This window comes from Anomaloglossus baeobatrachus, chromosome 3 (assembly GCF_048569485.1).
Source record: "Anomaloglossus baeobatrachus isolate aAnoBae1 chromosome 3, aAnoBae1.hap1, whole genome shotgun sequence".
In the NCBI taxonomy this organism is placed as follows: domain Eukaryota; kingdom Metazoa; phylum Chordata; class Amphibia; order Anura; family Aromobatidae; genus Anomaloglossus; species Anomaloglossus baeobatrachus.
Window position 1 is genome coordinate 212348799 of NC_134355.1, and position 23062 is coordinate 212371860.

The 23062-nt window shown below is 43.7% G+C and overlaps 1 protein-coding gene across 1 annotated transcript in view; it reads right to left on the bottom strand.

Annotated features, from left to right (window-relative positions):
* Positions 1-568: 568 nt before the first annotated feature.
* The window catches only part of LOC142297199 (AT-rich interactive domain-containing protein 4B-like), a 256070-nt gene continuing 233576 nt past the window's right edge, over positions 569-23062 (bottom strand). Inside the window, exons 8-9 of the mRNA XM_075341465.1 lie at positions 4588-4637; positions 569-1531 (exon numbers count right to left, since the gene is read on the bottom strand). Of these exons, the coding sequence (XP_075197580.1) occupies positions 1514-1531; positions 4588-4637 (68 nt within the window). The 3' untranslated portion in view covers positions 569-1513. The remainder of the gene's footprint in view (positions 1532-4587; positions 4638-23062) is intronic.

Here is a 23062-nt window from a genome sequence, read left to right on the forward strand (position 1 = left end):
GAGCGTCCTTAATCATAGGCCTATGAAACGCGTCAGGATCTTCTGAATATGGATGGACTTTTCAAATACTATGTGAAAATAAAGAAAGAAATTATTTTACGTTGGTTGTGCCGATATTTTTTCCTCCTATACAACTACTCTCTTCCATTGCCTAATACCGTACGTCATTTCGTAACAACCATAGGAGCATCCATCACTAGAGCAGGCCACTTTAAATGAAGTATAATGCCACTTTTTAGGCATAATTCTTAAAGGGGTATAAGCATTAATGATTCATCCACAGGATAGAGCATCAAAAGCCATCACCCCCACTGATCAGCTGTTATTTGCTCTGGCAGTGGCCGGATGTAAACACTGAATAGAGTTTTTAAGCGCAGCTCCATTCAAAGTGTAACAGTCGCTGCTGCCTGCAGCACCGCTGTGCTGGGCTTAGAAGCTCCATTCAGTCTTTACATTCAAACACTGCTGGAACGAATAACTGATCAGTGGGAGTGCTGGGAGTCAGACCCCTACTGATCTGCTACTGATGACCTATCCATTGGAAAGGGCATCCATATCTATGCCCACACAATCCCTTTAAAAGATGGGAGGCTTTCCTCCAGCAGGTTAAATCGGTGTCGTATCCAAGCTGAGAGCATTATTTGCAGAGTACCTATGCTTATGCACCACTACCAGTATTTCTGATGGGTCCTGGCTATTCAACACACTAGATTCTGCCATTAAGTCAACCCTACCCCACTTTGTGCTTTGGGTAGCCATTTGGTAGGTGCACTACTTTATCTCTATAGTTGTGTTAAAAATTGCCCATAAGTTTAATATAAAAAAATATTTATCAGCTGAGAACATACATAGGTGTGGGTATATCATGTATATGGCAACTTCGCCCCTTTGTAAATGGCAGATCTGAAATGACCCCACAAATAACCACATAAGGAAAAGAAATATAAATTATAAGGTTTAGTAACAAAATACAAGGACAATCATCACACATCTTAGTATAGTTTGTGCAGTTCTCCTTCCAGTGTAAGTTGCCATTTTACATGTCAACACACAAAATGGCATCATGCAAGCTCTATTACAACTACTGTGATACAATTTGCACAACACTTTATAAAGGACCCTCAATATATTTACTGCATAACCCATATATGACACACAACAATAGCCTCCTCCTCCCACAGCGGAAGGCATTGAGAGCAGAACTCCCATAGTAAAGGGAAACAATTATTGCTTGAAGAAAATCATTTTACGTCCACATCATAAAAAGTGCACTTAAGTGCATGGACAACACATCAAAAATGCAATAGAAAATAGTGCCTGTCTGTACTTGCTGTGCAGTATAAAAATAAGTCAATGGCCTCAACAAGTTGAACAATGGTAGGTGCAAAGTGCATGGAACAGTCCCTCTGTCACCTGCACTCCACAGCCATTGCATTCTGTGTCGATAGGGATGGGTCCGCTAAGGTCAACATTACAGCGGCGGTGATTGAACTTGAGGAAGGTGACGATGACATTATGGATAGAACTGCGCCTGTGAACAATAAGACATCTGTAAGGATCAAGAAAAAAGACGTTTCCGATTTTCTAAAAGCATAGCTACTTGTAGGAACAATTTACACCTTAATATAAAAATATTGTTACTTTTATTCACAATCTACGAAATAAAGAAATAGCTGAATAAAATTGTCATGTTCGGCTTTGCACTCGCTGGGTGTCATGGCGGCGTCAGACTCTGTTCACACCAGAGTCTGACAAGCAGCCTGAGATCTCTTAGTCGTACAGCCTGACTCTGAGGTCGGCTGTGTTTTGCTTTACACAAGCTCAACAACTGTGTACAGGGTGGGCCATTTATATGGATACTCCTAAATAAAATGGGAATGGTTGGTGATATTAACTTCTTGTTTGTGGCTCATTACTATATGGGAAGGGGGAAACTTTTCAAGATGGGTGGTGATCATGGCGACCATTTTGAAGTTGGCCCTTTTGGATCCAACTTTATTTTTTCCAATAGAAAGAGGGTCATGTAACACATAAAACTGATTTTGAATTTCACAAGAAAAACAATGGTGTGCTTGGTTTTAACGTAACTTTATTCGTTCATTAGTTATTTAGAATTTTATGACCAGTTATAAAATGTGTTCAAAGTGCTGCCCATTGTGTTGGATTGTCAATGCAACCCTCTTCTCCCACTCTTGACACACTGATAGCAACACCGCAGAAGAAATGCTAGCACAGGCTTCCAGTATCCATTGATTCAGATGCTGCACATCTTTTAACTTTACAGCATAGACAATTGTCTTCAAATGACCCCAAAGATAAAAGTCTAAGGGGGTCAGATCGGGAGACCTTGGTGGCCATTCAACTTGCCCAAGATGACCAATCCACTTTCCAGGACACTGTTTATGTAGGAATGCTCGGACCTGCTGGTGCACCATCACACTATGAGTGTCAGGTCCGAGCATTCCTACATGAACAGTGTCCTGGAAAGTGGATTGGTCATCGTGGGCCAGTTGAATGGCCACCAAGGTCTCGCGATCTGACCCCCTTAGACTTTTATCTTTGGGGTCATCTGAAGACAATTGTCTATGCTGTGAAGTTACAAGATGTGCAGCATCTGAATCAATGGATACTGGAAGCCTCTGCTAGCATTTATTCTGCGGTATTGCTATTAGTGTGTCAAAAGTGGGAGAAGAGGGTTGCATTGACAATCCAACACAATGGGCAGCACTTTGAACACATTTTATAAGTGGTCATAAAATTGTAAATAACGAAAGAACGAATAAAATTACATTAAAACCAAGTACACTATTGTTTTTCTTGTGAAATTCTCAATGACGTTGATGTGTTACATGACCCTCTTCCCATTGGAAAAAATAAAGTTGGATCCAAAATGGCCAACTTCAAAATGGCCGCCATGATCACCACCCATCTTGAAAAGTTTCCCCCCTTCCATATACTAATGAGCCACAAACAGGAAGTTGATATCACCAACCATTTACATTTTATTTAGGTATAGCCATATAAACATCCCACCCTGTATAATGAATAGTAATAGAAATCTGTTAATCAGTGGTGCGGGTGTTATTGGACTAGCAAGCACAAGGCTAGTTGTTTTTTAGTGATAATCTCCTGCTGATTAAACACAGATTGTATTGAAACAGCAAAACACAGCCCAGTAAGTGACACATCACTATATTATGGTACTTTCAGATTACATAGCAAAAACCTGGTGATAGATTTCCGTTAAGCAAACATTTCCAAAAAAGCCATTTAAGAAAGTAATGCCCTGAAGTCACCAATTCCTTAACACCTTAAAGGGAATCTGTCACCAGGTTTTTCCAGCTTATGTGAGAGCAGGATCATATGGAGACCGAAACCCTGATTCCAACAATGTGTCACTTAGGGTACCGTCTCACTAAACGACGTACCAGCGATTCCGACCACAATATAACCTAGTCAGGATCGCTGGTGCGTCGCTACATGGTCGCTGGTGAGCTGTCAATCAGGCAGATCTCACCGGCGACCAGCCCCCAGCGACATGTGGAAGCGATGCTGCGCTTGGTAACTAAGATAAATATCGGGTAACTAAGCAAAATGCTTGGCTTGGTTACAAAATATTTACCTTGGTTACCAGCGCACACCGCTTAGTGCTGGCTCCCTGCACTCGTAGCCAGCGTACACATCGGGTTAATAAGCACAGCGCTTTGCTTATTTACCCGATGTGTACTCTGGCTACGTGTGCAGGGAGCAGGGAGCTAGCGCTGGCAGCCTGAGTGCGGCGGACGCTAGTAACCAAGGTAAATATCGGGTAACCAAGCTAAGCACTTCGCTTGGTTACCCGATATTTACCTTTGTTACCAGCGTCTACAGCTTCCAGACGCCGACTCCCTGCACATTCAGATCATTGCTCTCTCGCTGTCAAACACAGCGATGTGTGCTTCACAGCGGGAGAGCAACGTCCAAAAAATGAACCAGCACTGTGTGTAACGATCAGCGATTTCACAGCAGGGCCAGATCGCTGCTCAGTGTCACACACAGCGACATCGCTAATGAGGTCACTGGTGCGTCACAAAAAACATGACTCAGCAGCGATCTTGCTAGCGATCTCGCTATGTGAGAAGTACCCCTTACTGGGTGGACTACTTAGTGTAGTTTTGTTAAGATCAGTGTTTTATCAGCAGGAGATTATCATTAGAGGACGAATAAATCTGCTGACAGGTAATCAAGCATATTCATGAGCTCTGTATTACCCCATTTTCACCATTGAGTGGCACCTTTTTGTGTACACTGTACAGAGACAAAAAGCTGCCAATTAGGGATATGTACGCGGAGTTACAGAGAGCTCAACATTCAGAGAACTGCTAGATCTGCTGCAAGTAAAACAGTGATTTTATCAAAATGACAGCAAGCAGTCCAGTAAGTGATATCTGATGACAGAGATGGATAGATTTTTTTGTGCTTTAATTTTTTACACTCTTTTTTCCAATAACTAGAACTTAACCACACTACACAGACATTCAATTGGCCATATAGTCTTCTGGTTGTGCTAAAAGCTACAAGTTCTTATCTGTAATTCAATACAATTACCTCTCTCAGTTGGTTGATGAACCAGAGGAAATAATACACTGGATCTGGTCCTGTCAAATAGACCAGATACAATATCAGAAATACAAGTCCAGAAGCATTAGCACAGCAATAACTATAATATGGCAAGATTAATAGTAATATTAAATAAAACATTTTAAAGAGGAAACATAAAAACCTGGAACATTAGAGTGGCTAAAATCAATCTTTTAGTGAAGAACTAAAGGGCCATTTACACGCTGCGACATCATTAACGATATATCGTCGGGGTCACGGTGTTTGTGCCGCACATCCGGCGTCGTTAGCGACATCGCAGCGTGTGACACCAAAGAGAGACCTTAAACGATCGCAAAAGAGGCAAAAATCGTTTGTCTGAGAGCGGTCGTTTATTTATGAAAAATCGCTGTCTGGTCAGTAGCGATGTTGTTCCTCGTTCCTGCGGCATCACACAGCTATGTGTGACACCGTAGGCGCGGCGAACATCTCCTTACCTGCGTCCACCGGCAATGAGGAATGAAGGAGGTGGGCGGCATGTTCCAGCCGCTCATCTCCGCCCCTCCTCTGCTATTGGACGGCTGCCGTGTGACGTCGCTGTGATGCCGCATGAACCGCCCTCTTAGAAAGGAGGCGGTTTGCCGGCAACAGCGACGTCGCAGAGAAGGTAAGTCCCTGTGACGGGTGTTAGCGATGTTGTGTGCCACGGGCAGCGATTTGCCCGTGACGCACAACCAACGGGGGCGGGTACGCTCGCTAGCGATATCGGTACCGATATCGCAGCATGTAAAGTATCCTTTAGTCTTAAAGATTGGGATCATGTCCTGGTAACTGGCAATTACAAACATAAATGGGAAGTAATTAAAGATATACTACTAGAATACAGTAAATGCTTTTACCCTCTGGTAATAAAATGTTCAGAAATAAAAAGAAACCATTAAGGTTAAATATGGCTGTATTAAGTATGTTAAGGCTAAAACAAAGGGCATTTAAAATTTTAAAGAAGAATAAAGATTTCACGTGAGTAACTGGGAAGTATGGCGGACGACGCAACAGACAACAAACAAAGGGGCACACCGGGGGTACATTAACAATGGTGAGCCCTAGGGCTAATGAGGGGAAAGATGAGACAACTCCTTCACTCAACTGCAGCTGTACCCAGCACTCCTGACCAGTCCCTTACAGGTTCCTCACCTGTTGCTGAACAGGATACCTGACACCCTGTATTAGCTCTGGCTAGTGAGCTGGAAGGTGAGGGACGCTAGCCCCACCGCTGCACTAATAAATCACCAGGAAAAGGAAAGACAGACAGGGGCACATAACGAAAGACTACGTCCAAAAGACAGCCGCAGTTAGAACTAGGACTGCAGCCTAAACAGCAATTTGCAATCATGGCTCCACTAGCTCCTTTCACCTCCCGGCCAAACATCCAAATGAATCAGAATAACCGGTACCCTCTACTGGGACCAGGCGGTATATATAGGGACTGGTCCCAAATCAGAAACACGTGAGGAGATAATGAGAATGCTGCTGGAAAGGAAAACTGACATTAGCCCTTAGCTCACCAAAGGAAAGGAAATACATTTAATGAGAGTCTTGCATGGAAATGACTCTCTAGCCCTGAATCTGTCACTAGTTTCATAAGGCAGAGAGACATCCGTGACAGAAATGTAAAAAAGAAATACAGCTAGCAAAGTCTACCTACAGAGAAACAAATCACCAAAGACATTAACATAAATACCAATATTTTTTTTATAAGTACATTCATGTTCCCCCAAAAACAAAAATCTAATGGTATCGGCCCTTAAGAGCACCACTCCAGGAATTCTTTTTTATTGCAGCACTGGAGTGGTGCTACAAATTTAAGTTCTTTACCCCTACTTTCATATTAACCAGCCACTGCATTCATCTGTTATTGGCGCCGACCCAGTTCGTCGTCAGCATTTTGCAGTGTTTGTTGACGCAACCCAGAAGTCAATTTTTAGTGCAAGTCTATGACAGGCTCGTTTTGGCTCTCATACATAGGAAACAACTATTTGATCCCTTGCTGATTTTGTAAGTTTGCCCACTGACAAAGACATGAATAGTTTATAATTTTAAGGGTAGGTTAATTTTAACAGTGAGAGATGGAATATCCAAAATAAAATCCAGAAACTCACAATGTATAAGTTATATACATTTATTTTCATTTTGCAGAGAGAAATAAGTATTTGATTACTCTGGAAAACAAGACTTAATACTTGGTGGCAAAACCCTTGTTAGCAAGCACAGCAGTCAGACGTTTTTTGTAGTTGATGAAGAGGTTTGCGCACGTCAGGAGGAGTTTTGGTCCACTCCTCTTTGCAGATCATTTCTAAATCATTAAGATTTTAAGGCTGTCGCTTGGCAACTCGGCGCTTCAGCTTCCTTCATAAGTTTTCTATGGGATTAAGGTCTGGAGACGGGCTAGGCCACTCTATGACCTTAATGTGCTTCTTTTTGAGCCACTCCTTTGTTGCCTTGGCTGTATGTTTTGGGTCATTGTCGATCTGGAAGATTCAGCCACGACCCATTTTTAATGTCCTGGTGAAGGGAAAGAGGTTGTCACTCAAGATTTTATGGTACATGGCTCCATTCATTGTCCCATTGATGAGGTGAAGTAGCTCTGTGCCCTTAGCAAACACCCCCAAAACATAATGTTTCCACCTCCATGCTTGACAGAGGGGATGGTGTTTTTTGGGTAATAGGCAGCATTTCTCTTCCTCCAAACATGGCGAGTTAAAGCCAAAGAGCTTAATTTTCGTCTCATCTGACCACTGCACCTTCTCCCAATCACTCTTAGAATCATCCAGGTGTTCATTGGCAAACTTCAGACGGGCCTGCACTTCTTTCGCAGTGGGACTTTTCGGGCACTGCAGGATTTTAAGCCATTATGGCGTAATGTGTTACCAATGGCTTTTTTGGTGACAGTTGTCCCAGCTGCCTTGAGATCATTAACAAGTTCCCCTCTGTAGTTTTAGGCTGATCTCTCACATTCCTCATGATCCAGGATAATCCACGAGGTGAGATTTTGCATGGCGTCCAAGATCGATGTCGATTGACACTCATTTTATATTTCTTCCATTTTGTTACTATTGCACCAACAGTTGTCTTCTTCTCACCCAGCGTCTTACTTATGGTTTTGTAGCCCATTCCAGCCTTGTGCAGGTCTATAATCTTGTCCCTAACATCCTTAGGGGTATTTTACACGCTGCCACATCGCTACCGATATATCATCGGGGTCACGTCGTTAGTGACGCACATCCAGCGCCGGTAGCGACATCGCAGCGTGTAACACTAATGAGCGACGATCAACGATCGCAAAATCGTTCCAAAACGGTGATCGTTGACACGTCGTTCATTTCCTTAATATCGCTGCTGCCACCAGTACGATGTTCGTCGTTCCTGCGGCATCACACATCGCTATGTGTGACACCACAGGAGCGACGAACAGCTCCTTACCTGGGTCCACTGGCAATGCGGAAGGAAGGAGGTGGGCGGGATGTTACGTCCCGCTCATTTCCGCCCCTCCGCTTCTATTGGCCGGCCGCTTAGTGACACCGCAGTGACGTCGCTATGATGCCAAACACATAAAATAAATACAAATACATAAAACAAACGTGTAAAGTACCCCTTAGGCTATGATCACACACTGCGTTTTTTACCCGCGTTTTTGGTGCATTTTTGCTGCAGAAATTTGAGAAATTCTTGTAACCTTTCTGTAGGCATTCCCCAGCAAAACCTATGGCAAAAAAAATTAGCTGTGCACACACTACGTTTTTTTCTTAAGAAAATTCTTTCAGTAGATTTTCTTAAGAAAAAGAATGAGCGTGTCACTTCTTTTCTGCAGCTAACTGTGTTATTCACTCCATTGACTGTAATGTAATCATGAAATCACGCAGGGAATAACGCAGGTAGCAAATTCTGTGCATTTCATTGCGTTTTCCTGCGTTATTCCAGCATTATTTCACGTTTTTCGGGACATAATGTTCATCACTGCCCTGCGTTTTGCAGGGAAGTGATGTCATTATGACAGGAAGAAGAAGCTAAGCAAAAAGTAAACACACACAGGTCACACTCAATCCCTGGACGCCGCACAGAAGCACTTCCGTGTGACCTCCGTCGGGTGCCCGTGCAGTCTATGTCCTGCTCCCTGCCAGCCCCGCGGCTGCCCGCACTGCAGTATTAGCAGCTTCTCACACTGCAGTGCGGGCAGCCGTGGGGATGACGAGCGCTGCTGTCAGGAGGTTAGATGAGACCATTACCTGCTGTGACAATCTCCTGTACTCCTGAGGTCAGCACTGTCACTGCCTTCCATTGCCCGCCGCGTTCTCACGTCACGTCTCGCGGGCGGCCTGAGACTGTTACTAGCGGTGACGTCACGGGCTCCCGCGATACTGCGGCAATAGAAGTCAGTGACAGCGCTGACGTCAGGAGTGCAGGAGATCATCACAGCAGGTAATGATCTCATCTAACCTCCTGACAGCAGTGCTCGGCATCCCCTGCAGTGACCTGGGCTGACTTATTGACTTATTGATGTTAGCTCAGGTCACTGCACTACTCTCCCAGCCAATGGGGAACAGTCTGTTCTTCATTGACTGGGACAGTGACTATGGTATGGATCATCGTGGGACCCCCTTATTGGATTACGCCGGACCCGGATTTGATTGTCTTTTCAATAAAATGGTAAAAGAGGGAATGTTTTGGGGAGTGTTTTTTCAAATAAAACTTTTTTTGTTGTCTATTTTTTATTTCTTACTGACTGGGTTGGTGATGTCAGGTATCTGATAGACGCGTGACATCACTAACCCCAGGGCTTGATGCCAGGTGACATTACACATCTGGTATCAACCCCATTTATTACCCTGTTTGCCACCGCACCAGGGCAACGGGATGAGTTTGGCAAAAGCACCAGAAATGGCACGTCTAATGGATGCGCCACTTCTAGGGCGGCTGTGGCCTGCTATTTTTAGGCTGGGGAGTGTCCAATAACGGTGGACCTCCCTAGTCTGAGAATACCAGACCACAGCTGTCCGCTTTACCTTGGCTGGTGATCCAATTTGGGGGGGACCCCACGTTTTTTGCTTTCAATTATTTATTTAATGTAAAATAACAGCGTGGGGTGCCCTCTGTTTTGGATTACCAGCCAAGGTAAAGCTGCCAGCTGTGGTCTGAAGGCTGCAGCCGTTTGCTTTACTCTAGCTGGCTACAAAAGATATGGGGGACCCCACGTTGTTTTGTTTTTTTATTTTTTTTTAATTCATCTATCCATCTTTCTATCTATCCATCTATCTATATATCTGTCTATCCATCTATCTATTTATCTATCTATCAATTATCTATATTGTTTATTGCTGTTAACCCCTTTTCGACCGGATGATTTTTCGCTTTCCGTTTTTTTTTCGCCATTCTTTTTCTGAGACGTAACTTTTTTATTTTTCAGTCAATATGGTCATGTGAGGGCTCATTTTTTGCAGAAGCAGCTGTACTTTTAAATGAAACTATATGTTTTACCATATAGTGTACTGGAAAACAGCAAAAAAATTCCAAATGCAGAAAAATTGAAAAAAAAAGTGTGACAGCACTATTGTTTTTGAGATATTTTATTCACTGTGTTAACTATATGGTAAAACTGATGTGTGGGTGTGATGCCTCAGGTCAGTGCGAGTTCGTAGACACCAAACATGTATAGGTTTACTTTTATATAAGGGGTTAAAAAAAATCGGACGTTTGTCTGAAAAAAGTGGCGCACGTTTTACGCCATATTCAGTGACCCGTAGCGTTCCCATTTGTCGGGATCTATGGCTTAGTGACGGCTTATTTTTTGGGTCTCAAGCTGACATTTTTAACGGTACCATTTTTGCACAGATGCTACGTTTTGATCGCCTGTTATTGCATTTTGCGCAAAAGTTGTGGCGACAAAAAAGGTCATTTTGGCATTTGGAATTTTTTTGCCCAGAATAAGGAGAAAAGAAGTGCCATAAATGAGGGATCACCAAACAAATAAATAATTATAAACAAGTTTATTATATATCAAAAACATTTTTGTTGGGGATAAATGGGCCTACGGAGTTCTGGCCACTGTGGCGGAATCCAGATTTGCCAGACATTAAAAAATTAGTGGGGTTCAGAGGATGGGAAGACAAGGGGATCCATTTAGTGTCACAAATACTACAAAATAGTACTCTTAAGAGCTTTGAACAATTGAGAATGGAGTTTCACCTCCCGCATATCTTCTTTTATCAATACTTACAGCTGAGACACGCACTGAACAGACAGAGGAGGACAAACCCGGTGACATGAATATGCGCGACAATAATGAGCCGGCTCAGAAGCAGCAGGGAGAACGGGCTGCAGAGGAAATCGCTGGACGCTGGGTGAGTAAAAATGATTTTTATTTTAAAAGCACGTTTTTTTCTGGCACGTGTTTCACGGACCACACCACTGCGTGGTCCGTGGAACATCAGTGATGCCAGAAAAAAATGGACATGTCTCCGTGTGGCAATCACGCACACGCGGGTACGCCGCACGGAGACACGTGCAGTGAAAAATCACTGACGTGTGAGCAGACCGATTCATTATAATGGGTCTGCGTATGTCAGTGATTCTGGTACGTTTTAAAAAAAGCACAAACGTCCCAGAATCACTGACGTGTGAAAGGGGCCTAAGATGGCGGTCTCTGAGTGCCAAAGGCTGTCTCAAATATATCTCATCCACAGGGCATATAAAACTCCCAGTCTACTATTTAGGATGGGATTTAGACCAAATACACAATGTGTTAGGAGTGGACAGGATGATGCCCATTTGATACATGTTATGTGGGAGTGTGGACATATTAATGATTTCTGGAAACAAACTCTGGGACTCATAGACCAAATATATCATATCACAATACAACCGTCGCCCCGTCTATGTTTGTTGAGTCTGTGGGAGGGAGGAGTGGACCCTGACTCTCCAACAGCCCTGGTAATAGCCCGTATCCTGTAACAAACAAGAAAGCTACTAGCATATCACTGGTTAGATCCTCTACCACCAACATTACTGGAGCTTAAAAACAAATTAAATAATGTCTTAAGATTAGAAAGGGGAGTTTATTTAAAAAGAAAAACATTGAGAAAGTTTTACAAAATCTGGCAGCCATGGATGGAGTTGCCGGGCCTACCCTCCAGTGCACTGGTTCAGGATGCAATGCTGGACCAGTTACTGTTGTGCTTGCAATGAATGAAATGTGTGGGGAATAAAACTAGTGTTTTCCGTGGCGAAGTGCACTTTAAGTGACGTTGTGGGAGGGGCCGGAAGGGTTTGATTAATGACTGCACGGAGAGAGAGGTAGGAGGGTATGGAACTATGATGTGGGGCGACACGGCTGATGGAGGAGGCTTTTCTGTTAGACTTTAGGCATTATTGCATAATTTAAGTTTTGTTTATCTGAGGAGCCACGCGGTTTGTAGGCTCATTTTCTACAATATGACTGCGATTTGAAAACCTTATTACTAGTTTTATATATATATATATATATATATATATATATATATATATATATAAGAACTTCATTTACATACATGTGCTTATTTGATATATCCTGTTATTAGCCATATGAGAAGTGATATATTCTCTCTGTATTGATTTCTAATGGTTTAATAAAAAAAGATCTGATTTAAAAAAAAAAACATTTTTCTGTCACACAGCACCTATGGTGTGAAACAACCATAGCCAAACCATCAAAAACATTTAAAACATGCAAAAGCCGTTTACTGATCAGATTAATTGATTTTATATTTTGATAGATCGGGCGTTTCTGAACGCGGCGATACCAAATGTGTGTATATTTTTTATTTTTTTTAACCCTTTAATTTTTAATGGGGCGAAAGGGAGGTGATTTGAACTTTTATTTTTTTTTTTATTTTACTAGTCCCCCTAGGGGGCTATAGCGATCAGCAATCCGATCGCTCTGCACTATCTGCTGATCACAGCTATACAGCTGTAAACATCAGACACGGTCACTTTCTGCTTCACTGGGCTCCGGGCCAAGTGAAACTGAAAGTAGTTCATGTCTAGCACAGGAGTCATCACATGACCCTGTGCTACCATGACAACTACCGGAAGTCAAGTGATCACGTCACGTGACTTCCGGTATCGGGCGGTAAGTAAAAGTTTACCGCGATCATGATTATAATGGCGCTGTCACATATTGACAGCGCCATTACAGGGGTTAAATGGCACGAGCAGATAACGATTGTGCTTGTGCTTAGCAGGCATACATCTCAGCTGTGAAAATCAGCTGAGATGTGCGCCAACCGCGGGCAGTAACGTTATGACCGCTAGGACGTAATATTACTGCCCACGGTCGTTAAGGGGTTAAAGCATTAAAAAACCGCAGGGATCAACCTGCAAAAAACGCACCAAAAACCCAACAAAACGCGGTAAAAACACATGCGTTTTTCGGTGCGTTATCGTTGCGTTTTTTAACGCAACGTTTTTTAAGGCAATCCTTCCCTCTCAAGAAATTTCTGAAAAAATTTCTTAAGAAAAATCCTTTTTGTAGTTCGCACAGAGCCTTAGAAAGCTCTTTGGTCTTGCCCATGTTGCAGAGGTTAGAATCTGACTGATTAATTGAGTCTGTGGACAGGAGTCTTTTATACAGGTGACAATTTAGGACAGCTGTCTTTAATGTAGGTAACGAGTTGATTAGGAGCATCTAAGTGGTCTGTAGGCGCCAGAACTCTTAACGGTTGGTAGGGGATCAAATACTTATTTCTCTCTGCAAAATGGAAATAAATTTATATAATTTATACACTGTAATTTTCTAGATTTTATTTTGGATATTCTATCTCTCACTGTTAAAATTAACCTACCCTTACAATTATAGACTGTTCATGTCTTTGTCCATGGGTAAACTTACAAAATCATCAAGGGATCAAATAATTATTTCTTTCACTGTAGACTTGCATTGGGTAACACGGTGACTCATTGGTTTGCACTGCTGCTTTGAAGCGCTCGGGTTCTAGGTTCAAGTCCCACCGAGGACAACATCTGCAAGGAGTTTTGTATGTTCTCCCCGTGTTTGCATTGGTTCACTCCCACACTCCAAAGACACACTCCAAAGACATAATGATAGGTAATATAGATTCGGAGCCCCAGTGGGGATAACAAGCAAAGCATAATAAAAAAAATAAATAAAAAAATAAATAAGTACGGTAAATGACGAGCTTGTGACTAGTGATGAAAGGACCTGACTGTAAAAGTCTCTATCTGCGCAGCTTCAAAAGTATTCAGGTGCCAAACCCAGGCCCAGAGTTGTTAAGGAATGCCGGCTAATCATGAGGGTCCAGCAACTCTGGAAATAAAAAAAAAAACTAAAAGAAAACTAAAAATAAAGCAAGTGCTTCATACTTACTGTAACTGCTTTCGGGCCACTCATTCACCTTCAAGCATATTCACTGCTTCCCCCGCCCACCGCTAGTGCTGGCATCTGTGATTGGTTGCACTCAGACAGCGCGCCACAGCCTGTGTGACAGCGTGTCTGGCTGCTTGCAATCACAGACCGTGTCTGCGGGTCACTGTAGATTGTAGATTGGATTAAAAATAAATAAAAAAATTGTCGTAGGGTCCCAGCACAAATAAAGCATAAGACTGCAGGCTGCAGCCCCAAGCCATGCGCTTATGTTGGTTGTGTATTAAAATAAGAGGAACTGCATGCAGCTTTTTCCTTTTTATAATTATTTAAATAAAAAATTGAAAAAAACGGTGTGTGGTCAACCCCAATTTTGATACCCAGCCATGATAAAGCCCGACAGCTGGTATTCTCAGGCTGGGGAGACTCATGCTTATTGGGCTCCCCAGCCTAAAAATAGCAGCCTGCAGCCACCCAGGATTGTAACATCCATTAGATGTGACAATCCTGGAACTTTACCCAGCTCATCGCGTTTGCCCTGGTGAGGTGACAATCAGGGTAATAAGGGGTTATTAACAGCTCACAGCTGCCACTAAACCCTAGATTAGTAATGGGAGGTGTCTATGAGACCCCCACTACTAATCTAGAATGGAAAAGAAATAAACACAAACACCCAAAAAATCCTTTATTTGAAACAACATACAAAAAATGCCCTCTTTCTCCCCTTTATTAACCCCTAAAACAGTCAGGTCCGACGTAATCCACAGGAGATTCCACAACTAATCCAGCTCTGCTACATCTGAAGTTACAGTGAGCGGCCATAGAACATGACTCCCGCTGTGAGCTTCAGGCAGAGACTGATCTGCGTAATGAGTGTTGACGCCACTCAGGTGATTTGCGGTAATAGCTGGAGTTGCCATGGTCCTCCACCTCCGATCACAGGTAACGACATCTGAGGTGACCTCATTAAACTTGTAACCTCAAGTGAGGTTACCTGCGATCACAGGTGGAAGACTGTGGGAATCTCCAGCTGTGATCACAAATAGCCTGAGTGACATTATGCCTCATCGCAGGGATCAGACATTCTCTGCCTGAAGCTCACAGCAGGTGGTCATGTTCTATAGATGCTCGCTGTGACTTCAGATGTAGCAGAGCTGGAATCATCGTGGGACCTCATGTGGATTACATCAGACCCTGGTGTTTTGGGGGTTAATAAAGGGGTGAAAAAGGGTGCGGTTTTTGTATTTTATTTCAAATAAAGGGGTTTTTATGTTCTTTTTATTACAGATTTGAATTGAGAAGTCTGTAATTTTTATCGTATATACACTTCAACTTTGACAGACAGAATACCCCTAAAAAATCCAGGAAATCACATTGTATGATTTGTAAATAATGAATTTGCATTTTATTGCATGAAATAAGTATTTGATACAATAGAAAAACAGAACTTAATATTTGGTACAGAAACCTTTGTTTGCAATTACAGAAGTCGGATGTTTCCTGTAGCTATAGAATAAGTTTGCACACACTGCAGCAGGGATTTGGCCCACTCCTCCATACAGTTCTTCTCCAGATCTTTCAGGTTTCAGAGCTGTCACTGAGCAACACTGATTTTCAGCAACCGCCAAAGATTTTTTATTGGGTTCAGGTCTGGAGACTGGCTAGTCCACTCCACAGCCTTGAAATGCTTTTTACGGAGCCATTCCTTATTTACCCTGCTCTGTGTTTCGGGTCATTGTGATGCTGGAAGACCCAGCCGTGACCCATCTTCAATGCTCTTACTGAGAAGGATGTTGTTGGCCAAAATCTTGCGATACATGACCGCATTCATCCTCCCTTGCAGAAAAACATCCCCAATGTATAATGTTTCCACCCCCATGCTTCACAGTTGGGTAGGTGGTCTTGGTATTGTACTCATCCTTCTACTTCCTCCAAACACGGCGAGTAGAGTTTATACCAAAAAGTTCCACTTTGGTCTCATCTGACCACATTACCTTCTCCTATACGTCCTCTAGATCACCCAGATGGTCATTGGCGAACTTCAATCAGGCCTGGACATGTGCTGGCGTGACCAAGTCCTCCCGTGTAGCTCTGGGCTGATTCCTAACCTTTCTCAGAATCATCCTTACCCCACGTGGTGAGAACTTGCATGGAGCCCCAGACTGAGTAAGGCTATGTGCGCACGTAGCGTTCTGTCCCTTCAGAAATTTCTGCAGCGATTTGAACAGCACACGTGCGCTTCAAATCGCTGCAGAAAGAGTCCGTAATGAAAAAAAAAAAAGCCAATTTCATGCGCTCTGAGTGCAGCCCCTCCCATAGACAGAGTGGGGGATGCATGCAGAGCGCACGGAATAAGTGACATGTCACTTCTTAGAACGCGCGCTTCGGGCAGCAGCCGAAGCGCTGCGCTCTAATACGCGACGTGTGCACGTCTCATGCACAATCTTCATAGATTATGCTGAGGACGCAGGACGCATGCAGTTACACTGCAGTGCAGATTGCAGCGTAACTGCATGCAAATACGCAACGTGCGCACATAGCCTAAGAGTGACAGTCAGTTTGCGTTTCTTCCATTTTCTAATAATTGCGCCAACAGTTGTTGCCTCCTCACCAAGCTGCTTGCCTATTGTCCAGTAGCCCATCCCAGTCTTCTGCATGTCTACAGTTTTTTTCCCTGGTGTCCTTAGACAGCTCTTTGGTCTTGGCCATGTTGAAGAGGTTGGAGGTGATTGAATAAATGGTTGTACAGGTGTCTTTATACATGTAACAAATTCAAACAGGTGCAATTACAGGTAATGAGTGAATAGTAGGAGGGCTTCTTAAAGAAAAACTAACAAATCTGTAAGAGCCAGAACTCTTGCTTGTTGGAAGGTGATCAAATACTTATTTCATGCAATAAAATGCAAATTAATTATTTAAAAATCATACAATATGATATTCTGGATTTTTTTCTAATTCTGTCTGTCATAGTTGGAGTGTACCTATGATAAAAAATTACAGACTTCTCTATTCTTTGCAGGTGGGAAAATTTGCAAAATCGGCAATGTATCAAATACTTTTTTTCCTCGTTATACAAGGTGGCGTTACCAGTGTGAGATGTTCTGGCTGCTCTACTGATCTAACTGCAGAGCTGTGTGTGATTATTATTGACACATCTGCAGGTTCCTCTCAGTGCCTCAGCTTCTCCCATAGGCAGCCAGTGTTCCAAAAGGAGCACGGATGCCACTTACTAGAGGATGACCCCCTGAGACAACATAGCCCTCACCCCTAGTTCAGAGGCATCAACCTCATCAATGAATGGTTGAGAAATATGGAGTTGAGTGAGAACAGGGGCTGTGGCAAAACATTTCTTCAAGGAAAAAAAAATGACCGTTGAGCGGGGTCGGACCACCTTCAAATGTCGGTACGCTTTTTGTCATATCAGTGAAAGTTTTGATAACGGAAAGTTTCAGATAAACTTCCAATTGTAGTTGGCAAACCCCAGACAGAATTGCAATGCTTTAAGATTTTCCAGAGGATCCCATTCCAGAACTGCTCATATTTTATCAGGATTCATCTGTACACCTGCAGATGACACCCGTAAACCCAAAAATTGAACCTCCTGAATGGCAAATACACATTTTTCCAGTTTGGCATACAGTTTATTATAGCATGATATCTGTAATACCTGCCTGATGTGTCTTACGGTCAGATGAGTAGACCAAGATATCAGCAAGGTATACCACTACAATTCTACCTACCAGGTGACAAAAATGTAATTGACAAAAGGCTACAAAACGGCAGGGGTATTGGTCAGACCAAAAGGCATGACAAGGTTTTCATAATGCCCTTCAGGAGTATTAAAAGCCATTTTTTCACTCATGCTCCTTCCCTTATTCTAATCAGATTATAGGCACCCCCTGAGATCCAATTTGGGGAACCACTTAGCTCCACCAATCTGATTAAATACATCGGGAATGAGTGGGAGTAGTTAAGGGTCACATGTAGTAATATGATTTAATTCACGAAAATCCAAACAGGGACACAGCCCCTAATCTTTCTTTTTAACAAAGAAGAACGTCGAGGAAGAGAAGGAGGGTCTAATGCAGGCGCCTCACACTCAGCTGGGTGTATAGGCCACACATAGAAAAAAACAATGAGAGAGGCCGCACTCTTTGCAGGACAAAGTGACATTATTAATGTTTCCATGTTTTTTTACTATACAACTTTGGATCCCTTTTTGATAATTTTTTTGCTTGTGTATTATAACAAGCCTTCACTTATTTGTTTAGTTAAGTTTATATATAAAAAAGCATTGCTAATGTAAAAAAAATCATGCTTTATTTTGAATTTTTTTTACATTTATCACCTTATTGTAATATTGTTTTAAAATTAGCAGTATATAGGAATCTTAAGGCCGCTTTACACGCTGCGACATAGCTCAAGCGATCTCATTGGGGTCACGGAATTTGTGACGCACATCCGGCTGCGTTAGCGATGTTATTGCGTGTGACACCTATGAGCGATTTTGAATCGTCGCAAAAACGTTCAAAATCGCTCATCGATGACATGCCTCCCTATTCTCGATTACTGAAAGGAGGTGGTTCGCCGGTCACAGCGACGTCGGTAGGCAGGTAAGTAGTGTGACGGGACTGAGCGATGTTGTGCACCCCGGGCAGCGATTTGCCAGTGTCGCACAACCGATGGGGGCGGGTACGCATGCTAGCGATATCTTTACCGATATTGCAGTGTGTAAAGCGTCCTTTAGCCAACATCTTGTAGTAATGTCCCCATCTGTGTGCCCTGTAGTAAGGTGCTCATCCTTGTGGTATTGTGCCCATCCTGTAGTATTGTGCCCATCCTTGTGCCCTGTAGTATTGTGCCCATCCTTGTGCCCTGTAGTATTGTGCTCATCCTTGTGCCCTGTAGTATTGTGCCCTGCAGTATTGTGCTCATCTTTCTAGGATTGTGCCCATCCTTGTGTCCTGTAGTATTGTGCTCATCCTTATGGATTGAGCCCATCCTGTAGTATTGTGCCCATCTTTGTGCCCTGTAGTATTATGCCCATCCTTGTGCCCATCCTGTAGCATTTTGCCCATCCTTGTGCCCTGTAGTATTGTGCTCATCCTTGTGTCCTGTAGTATTGTGCCCTGCAGTGTGCCCATCCTTGTGTTCTGTAGTATTGTGCTCATCCTTGTGGATTGTGCCCATCCTGTAGTATTGTGCCCATCCTTGTGCCCTGTAGTATTGTGCTCATCCTTGTGCCCATCCTGTAGCATTTTGCCCATCTTTGTGCCCTGTAGTATTCTGCTCATCCTTGTGCCCTGTAGTATTTTGCTCATCCTTGTGACCTGTAGTATTTTGCTCATCCTTGTGCCCTGTAGTACTGTGCCCATTCTTTAGTATTGTGTTCATCCTTGTGCCCTGTAGTATTGTGCCCATCCTTGTGCCCGGCAGTATTGCGCTCATCCTTGTCACATAGTGCCCATCCTTGTGCACTGTAGTATTGTGCTCATCCTTGTGGTATTGTGCTCATCCTTGTGCCCTGTAGCATTGTGCCCATCCTTGTGTGATTGTAGTATTGTGCTCATCCTTGTGGTATTGTGCCCATCCTTGTGCTCTGTAGTATTGCACCTATCCTTGTGCCTTGTAGTATTGTGCCCTGCACTATTGTGCTCATGCTTGTGGCATTGTGCCCATCCTTGTGTCCTGTAGTATTGTGGCCTGTAGTATTGTTCTCATACTTGTAGTATTGTGCCCATCCTTGTGTCCTGTAGTATTGTGCTCATTCTTGTAGCATTTTGACCATCCTTGTGCCCTGTAACATTGTGCCCATCCTTGTGCGCTGTAGTATTGTGCCCATCCTTGTTCCCTGTAGTATTGTGCCCATCCTTGTGCCCTGTAGTATTGGGCTCATCCTTTTGCCCTGTAGTATTGTGCCCATCCTGTAGTACTGTGCCCATCCTTGTGCCCCGTAATATTGTGCTCATCCTTGTGGTCTTGTGCCCATGCTTGTCCCCTGTAGTATTGTGCCCATCCTGTTGTATTATGCCCATCCTTCTGCCCTGTAGTATTCTGCCCATCCTTGTGCCCTGTAGTATTGTGCCTATCCTTATGCTCTGTAGTATTGTGTCCATCCTTGTTCCCTGTAGTATTGTGCCAATCCTGCAGCATTGTGCCCATCCTTGTGCCCTGTAGTATTGTGCTCATTCTTGTAGCATTTTGACCATCCTTTTGCCCTGTAGCATTGTGCCCTGTAGTATTGTGCCCATCCTTGTTCCCTGTAGTATTGTGCCCATCCTCGTGCCTTGTAGTATTGGGATCATCCTTGTGCCCTGTAGTATTGTGCCCATCCTATAGTATTGTGCCCATCCTTGTGCCCCGTAATATTGTGCTCATCCTTGTGGTATTGTGCCCATGCTTGTGCCCTGTAGTATTGTGCCCATACTTCATCCCTGTAGTATTCTGCCCATCCTTGTGCCCTGTAGTATTGTGCCCATCCTGCAGCATTGTGCTCATCCTTGTGCTCTGTAGTATTGTGCTTATCCTGTAGCATTGTGCTCATGCTTGTGCCCTGAAGTATTGTGCCCATCTTGTAGCATTGTGCTCACCCTTGTGCCCTGTAGTATTGTGCCCTGCAGTATTGTGCTCATCCTTGTAGCATTGTGCTCATCCTTGTGCCCTTTGGTATTGTGCCCATCCTTTAGTATCCTTTACTATCCTTTAGTAAATCCTCATCACTTTTCCTAAGTTCCCTCCTATTAGGCTGTGTGCCCACAATTAGTGTTTGTAGTTTTGGATGCAGCGTATTTTAGCTGCGTCCAAAACGCTGCAATGTACACTACAAGCAAAGAGGATGCGATTTCTAGAAACCCCATGCCCACTGTGCGTATACGGTCCGCAGCAAACACTGACCTGCGGTGCGGCTTTCATAAGCCGCAGCATGCCAATTGTTCGCTGCGGAGTCGCATGCGCCCTCCCTTGGGAGAACACAGAGAATAGACCGCAGCGTGCCAAACCCTGATTGCGGGCACGGGAAGTTGTGGTGTCCTGCAGAGGAGACTAGCAGCCCCGCAGGTTAGGACCCACCGCGTCCAGGACACAGTGGGTTCTGATCGTGGGCACGTACCTTACCTGCTTGTTGCGACCCTATGCCCGGGGTCGGCATCGGCAGGACTTTACTACAATTGAATCATTTTCTGTGACGCGCAGAGGAGCTGTATGCACTATACCAATGGTTGACGCCGGCCACACAGATGCAAGGAGGTGACGTCATACAGGGGCGTCACCTCCTTGCATCTGATTGGTGGGTGGCAGCCATTGGTATAGTGTAGACAGCTCCTCTGCGCGGCACCGTAAATTATTAAACTGTAGTAAAGTCCTGCCAGCGCCGACCCCCTGGATAGGGCCTCAATCATCATGGGTAGGGATGGGCGAACCCGAACTGTAAATGGTGTTCGTGCACACGACCCCGAACATGAGCTTTACTGGGAAGCTCGTGTTACAGTTAGAGTCAAGTTCGGGTCAGGGGCTGTAAAAAAAAGCACATTATTAAAAAACATTATGATCATACTTACAGGTCCAGCGACGCATCCTGTATACTGTTATTCTTGTGCCGCTTCTGCCTCCACCTCCGATCATTGCTGTACCGCCCAGTAACCAGCATGGAGTTACAGGACCTTCCGTGACGTCATACCTATGTGACCAGTCAAGTGTGAATGTTGTATTACCTCATTGGCTACAGACTGGTCACGGGAGTATGACGTCATCAAAGGTCCTTGTGCGCCGTGATGTGAGTGTCGTGTTGCATCGCATCGCATCACGGCGCACAATCTCCCGACAGCAGTGGATCAGCTGCGTTTATTTCCATGCAGCTGAGTCGCTCCTGTCCTAAAAGTGGGGTGATGCAATGCAAGACGCAAGTGCAATCATCCCCTCACTGTCAGCCTCTACTTCATAGTTCTGTAAAGAGCGATGTAGCAGAGCTGACATTGGTCTCTTTGCTTCTCACTAAGTATAGACTGTGTCTGTGCACAGTGATGAAGCAGACCTGACATGGCTCTCTGCTTCTCACTATATATAGACACTGTCTGTGCACAGTGATGAAGCAGAGTTGACATTGCTCTTTGCTGCTCACTATGTATAGACACTGTCTGTGCACAGTGATGTAGCAGAGACGACATGGCTCTCTGTGCTTCTCACTATGTATGAACTGTGTCTGTGCACAGTGATGAAGCAGGGTTGACATTGCTCCCCTGTGGATTATGTCGGACTAAGGATTTTTTATAATAAAGATGAAGTCTCTAAATATTTTTTTGTTTTATTTCTAATAAAAAGTTTTTCTATGTATTGTGATTTTTTTGTTTCCTAGAAATTCATGGTGGCCATGCCTAATTTGACATGACACCATGATTTTCGGGCTTGGTACCATCTGAGAATACAAAGCTGGTATTAACCCCTTTATTACCCAGCGTGCCACCGCCATCAGGGCCGCTAGACGAGTCGGGTAACGCGCCTGGAAATGGCGCTAATAAACGATAAGCAATTTACAGGGGCAGCTGTGGGCTGCCGAGAATCCCAGCCCCAGCTGCCTGACTTTACCTGGCTGGCGTTCAAAATACGGCGGGAGCCCACGCATTTTTTTTTAATTATTTTTAAAATTAAAAAAAATGAATGGGCTTTCCTGTATTTTGATCGCCAGCCAAGGTAAATCAGGCAGCGGGGGGTGGGCGGGGGGTGGCAGCCCTTAGCCGTCTGCTTTATCTGCGCTGAAAATCAAAAATACCGTAGAGCGCTACATCATTTTTTTAAATGATTTATTTTTACAGTACTGTGATGTCAGGCAATCACAGACCCGACACAGAGAATGGGCGCCTGTGATTGCCTGTTTCAGGATGGGACAGCCATGTAGTCTTGTTTAGCTGGTCACACCCACTTACTTGGAAGTAGATCATACAATCATAAAAACTGAAAATTTTGCAGTGGTCTCTTAACTTTTGCCAGAGTTGTATATATATATATATATATATATATGTATATATATATATATATATATATATATATATATATATACACTGCTCAAAAGAATAAAGG